Below are 5275 nucleotides of genomic sequence, written 5' to 3'. Positions count from 1 at the left end.
GAGAAACATCCCTGCTGCAATGGAGAGAAGGGTAAACCAGAGAGAGCATTGGACAAGATAAACAGCTGCTAAACAATACTGAGAATGATTAGGTATTACACATTTGAAGTAGAGCCTACTGTATTAAAACATTAATTTATAATTAGTGGAGACTTGAGAAGAAAAGTAGAAAAAGCTATATATTACATCTTTATTATATTTTAAAGGAGTCCTATCCTACCATAAGAAAAATCAAAACATCCCACAATAAAAGCAATTATATATGATTAAGATACAAACTGGAAAGATAAGAGAAGGAAAAAAACTATTCATTTCACAGAGAGTCTAACAAATCCTATTAGAGAACACACATGGGATTTACAGGTGCTGTATTCCTGAAAATAGTGAACACGATGTATTTTTTTCTGATATAATGCTTAATATGTCCTCTGGTAAATATGAATAAAAACTAAATTTAATTTTGTTTTTACCCCAGCCACATAAAGGTGATTTATTTCTTCATATGTGATTTTGTTTCTTCTTTGAATTGGAAACATGTCAGGAAAATGCACCCCTTTAAAAGATAGGATTGAGAATAATCCACTACAAATAGAGAAACAGAAGGGGATTTGCTTTACCGGTATATGAGTAGAACCTACATATGCATAACATGTATATAATGTATAAGAAAATAGGATTAAATAAAAGTAATTGCAAATGGGAGAAGATGAGATTTCAGTTGTTTCTTTTAAGGGACTGGAAAACTTTACCAAGAATCTTATGATCACTAATGCTAAAGGATTATAGTGATTTTTAGTGTTTTCCCGTGTAACTCGTCTCGACTTTGAAGGGAACACACATCCTTTTTAAACTTAATTTTAAACCTTTTTTTTATAAAAAAGAATGTGTTCTATTCAATTTAATTATTTTGTCCATCTTATTTTGTTTTTCATTTAACGTCTCTTTCTAAATTTTAAATTTCATATTTTTAATTGTATTTTATCATTAGTTTGCAACCATTTTTGTTAGTTCATCATTAATTGTTGGCATCTTTTTTTCTTATTCTTTCGTGCATTCCACATGAAAGAACATTCTGTCTACAAGTACATTATCAGTACACATCCTATAATAGGCCAGTTTGTAATTGCAGTTTGAAAATTTGGTTTTAAAAAATGTGCAAATTGAGAAAAATATTGGATACATGTTCAAACATTCATTTTATTTTATGCACCAGTATGGTATTTCATGATACACGGGTAAAGTTTTGCATCTCTAACTGGAGATAAATGGCATTCATGTGACTCCTCAAGTTCTACAATCCCTATTAGGCCTCTCCATGTTCAGATATATATTTAGTGGTTATTTGGTGCTAATTACAAACTGGGTAATTGGACAGCTCCTGCCAAGTCTAGCTCTTACAACAAGATACATTGATTTGATTTGTTGATTTGTTTTATTGTCCACATTACGTGGAATTTTTACTTCACATGGCTAACAACTATATACAGTACATAAAGCATAGGTCAATTGAACACATTTTAAATTACACATTGCTCATTAATCACCGAGTAGGTCATATTAATAATTTAAGCTTAACCTTTATAAACTCAACACTAAATTTTATAACAATAAATAATACACATTGAAATATCAGTACAACTACTTTTATGAGATGGATGATTGCAAAACCAATAACTAAACTTACAAAAAAAGACAACTTCTGAACCCTTATAACAATATAACGTATATTAAAAAAGATTTTCAGCCAAATATTCACAAATTCTCAATGTAATAACCTACATGTCAAACCTCAGAAGTATACATGACTTATATTAGGAGGTATTGGGTAAACTGATCTGGTGAGTAGGAATATATTATCACAAGGTAGACATTGAAATACCTGCATACTTACGACGTGTGTGCGCGTCCCACGGTGAGGCCTGATCTGTGGAATAAAGAGGTTAAACAAATGTTGTATTAGGCATCTCAAAGGAAATATGATGGGCAGATAATATCGTAAAAATAAACACAAATGAAACAATTTTGTTAGGTAAAGATTATACCAAGTTTATACATTAATTTCAAAATAGATTTATTTCTGAGTATGTAGACAAAATATAAAGACGTTTTTCACCTTTCGGCCCTACATTTTACTTTATATAAACATTTTCCACATAGAGGATACATATAAATGGTATACACTCCAAAATGATGAGGACATGTGCAAACAAAAGCAAGATGAAGACTCCCCATGTTTTGCCAGGTAATGCTATAATGCTATAAAGAATTAATACTATTTTAAACATATGAAGCCAAAATAATGAACAGTAGACATACCTTCTTGGAATAATTTACAGGCGGTCAAAGAAAGGGAATGGCCTCCGGCGTCTACCTCGACTGACCACACCCAGTCTTTCTTGACTACGATAGTACAGCGGGTCTGGTTTTGAGTGACCATGCACTACCCGTCTCGGCTTCCTCCCTACTACTCCTATAGCAAGGCGTTTACGTCCCGAGAACCTCAGCAGTGTTCGACCCAGTATCCCCCCTCGGTCTCCCCCCTGCTGCTTCTGCGAATCAGTCTGTAGGAAAGGAGAATGAAGTGAGTTTAAAAATCATTTATACTAAGGGGGAAGTCCACCCTTAAATTAAGTTGACTGTAATAAAAGCATAACAATAAGAATATGAAAGTTATGAATTTTAAAGCTGTCATCAGTGAAAAAAATGTGACATCATGCAAGCTCATCTACAATTTTATGTTTATGCCCAAACTTTCACTGAACTGTTTCTCTCATGTTCTGATTCTAAAAAAAATACACTTAATATCATGGTGGGGCTTCCCCTTTAATTTCATTATGAGCAAGATGTTTCTGTTTCAAACTTTTTTTTAAATAAATAAAACGGATTATGTTTTCAGATAAATGAATTTTGAAAAACCCCTATATCATTGTGACAAATAACTATCATACTATTTAGAAACCTTGGATGCATCTCAGTTCATTTTGATCCAACTGATCATTAAAAGTTGCTGCTATGTTGTAAAGTTTTGGCTCAATGTCAAGTCTTCAATTAAACAAATTGTGTTTGGTACATTGAATACATTGCATGCTCATCTGTTTAGTTATTTTTGTTGTGGGGGTAGGAATTGTTAGAATACTTAAAATTAGGAAAGCATATAAAAAAATTTACTTACCCAGGCTATAATCACACATTGCCTCGCCTCGCGGCAATCCGGGCCGACCTCCGCAGGTTCTGGTTTGCCCGATTGGCGGCACGACGTTGCTCTCTCTCCGCGGCGAGTTGAACAGCGGCGGCAGCTGCGATCTCTCGCTCTACCAGACGCGGTGACCTTCGTCTCGGGTGGAGTTGCTCACGCTCCTCCGCCCTCCTACGCTGTTCATCCTGCTGTTGGCGATGAGCAGGAACGACCTCCGCACGACCGTTCTCGCGATGCAACTTGTTGACTGTATAAACCAAACGAAAACATAAATGAGGACATGCTACTAGTACATGCATGGCATTTCACAGATCACATTCAAATACACGATTCTCCATTTATTCTGGAATATACCCCCCGTCAATGCACCAACGTACACATTCAATGATCCCAGGGTAAAGGGTAAAGGGGTAGGCTACTTTTCACGCAACAAAGTAAGGCCCGTACATACACAAAAATCTGGCCAGTATTGACTTTACACACCGGAGATAGGGGGTGCTTTCAAAGGGAGGGAACATGCATATATGCTGCCTACCCTAAATAACACTGAGTGGAGGGGGAGGGGGAGGGGGAGGGGGAGGGGGGAGGGGAGGGGGGCAGTGTAATTAGTTTCAAAATATTTTGAATCAATATACATATGTACATGAATCAATATTACTCTTCCTTTTAATATTTTTACCAATGGCAATATGCGGCCCTCGATTCCTGGAAAATTCTGGATCCGCTAATGGTCTGGGCAAATACATGTAGATCTATAGTCTATGGTCCACAAGACGCCTTTTTAAAATGTAGATCTAAGTTACATGTGAGAGATTTACTTTGAATAAATGCATACCGTGTTGCGTGCAGTAGAGTTCAACAGCGTTTTCGTCTAGCGAGTGACGTCCACGCCGGCTGCAACGTCTGCCATTCCCATGAAGCCCAATATGTGCAGAGCACTGGACCTCGGCTGGCTGTCTGTATAATAAAGGAAACATAAACAGGACATATAGTCTATTACTTCTACTAGATTGCAAATAATAGAATGCGAATATATAAGACAAAAGTGCAGATGTTGCAATTTTGGTAAGACATTCGATAGGGTAATTACAATGAATGACCCAAAACAAATAACTTTCAACTCACTGAAGGGTCAATATCCTGCGTGTATAAAGGGATTGTATCAGCAGTTTCCATGCGCAGAAGGCCATATTCGCTGACACCAGACTTGGTGGAAATACCATTAGTGGGGGTACAAATCTGCACACAGCAAACCCGTTGGCCAGTCAAGAATCCCCCCCCCCCCCTTCTGATTTCTCGGATAAAATTACTCGAGAGTTTTCGGGTAACGGGTAAATCAAAGCATTACATAAGGTCTAATGCCTATGTAATGGTCATAAAACTCAAGGCTAACCCGGGTGATTGACAACACCTGTTGTTGGGTAAACACCCGAACGGTGTCGAATTCTCCATGAGAGCTGACTACTGAGTTGGTAAATTCATTTTTAATTTAGAAAATAACTATATAGATCTAGTCTACATACTGTCGGTGTTGCCAGCACTCATCCGGTTCATCAACAGGCCGGGGTGCCTTCCTCCTACAACGAGTACCCTCCAGGGTATTCATCACACAGTTCCCGGTGAACTTGTTGCCGTAAAAGACCATTATTACACAAGTGAAATAACAGTGGTTCAAAGCAAGCTAGGCGAACGAAGCAAAAGCTAAGTAAATATCTCAAAACGACTTGTCTAGGACAGAATCTAGCAGAGAATGGTTAATTTCTTGCTTCCCATCTTACTCGAAACCTAAAACCGATTCGCGCGAGCGCGCTATTTGCATGTTCAATTGAAATACATCACGTGATTTGAGCAGACGAAGGAAATGTATTTGCCAGCGTTACATCGTACAGCTGGCAAATGTTGTTTATACGGCCAATAAGTAGTAAACACTAATTGTTCTCTGGCATGCGTGACGGAATTATTCAATTCCGTTGCGTTGAAGGTGTTTCATTTGAATATGAAAAGAGAGGATGCGAATAAGGGTGTGGCCGGTGTAGAGGGAAGTCATTCTAGCTTCAGAGTGACATCTGTATGTGATGG

At 37.4% G+C, this 5275-nt stretch overlaps 1 protein-coding gene across 1 annotated transcript; it reads right to left on the bottom strand.

Annotated features, from left to right (window-relative positions):
• Window positions 1-1041: 1041 nt before the first annotated feature.
• On the bottom strand, window positions 1042-5058 carry LOC115929352. The gene is made up of 5 exons (XM_030998193.1): window positions 4720-5058; window positions 4032-4153; window positions 3173-3443; window positions 2317-2561; window positions 1042-1924 (listed from the first exon to the last, which is right to left on the bottom strand). Exons 1-3 carry the CDS (start codon window positions 4839-4841, stop codon window positions 3184-3186), a joined length of 504 nt encoding a protein of 167 aa, XP_030854053.1. The 5' UTR covers window positions 4842-5058; the 3' UTR covers window positions 1042-1924; window positions 2317-2561; window positions 3173-3183.
• Window positions 5059-5275: the final 217 nt, after the last annotated feature.

Source organism: Strongylocentrotus purpuratus, unplaced genomic scaffold, assembly GCF_000002235.5.
Source record: "Strongylocentrotus purpuratus isolate Spur 01 unplaced genomic scaffold, Spur_5.0 spur5_scaffold_4, whole genome shotgun sequence".
Classification (NCBI taxonomy): Eukaryota; Metazoa; Echinodermata; class Echinoidea; order Camarodonta; family Strongylocentrotidae; genus Strongylocentrotus; species Strongylocentrotus purpuratus.
This window is presented reverse-complemented; position numbering and strand designations above follow the sequence as displayed.

Bases quoted from the DNA above. Each gene is read 5' to 3' on its own strand.
- LOC115929352 (XM_030998193.1), bottom strand. From the start codon at position 4,841: ATGGTCTTTTACGGCAACAAGTTCACCGGGAACTGTGTGATGAATACC. The intron at 4,154-4,719 runs GTATGTAGACTA...TTTATTATACAG, and splicing joins GAGTGCTGGCAACACCGACA to ACAGCCAGCCGAGGTCCAGT. The intron at 3,444-4,031 runs GTATGCATTTAT...TGGTTTATACAG, and splicing joins ACTCTACTGCACGCAACACG to TCAACAAGTTGCATCGCGAG.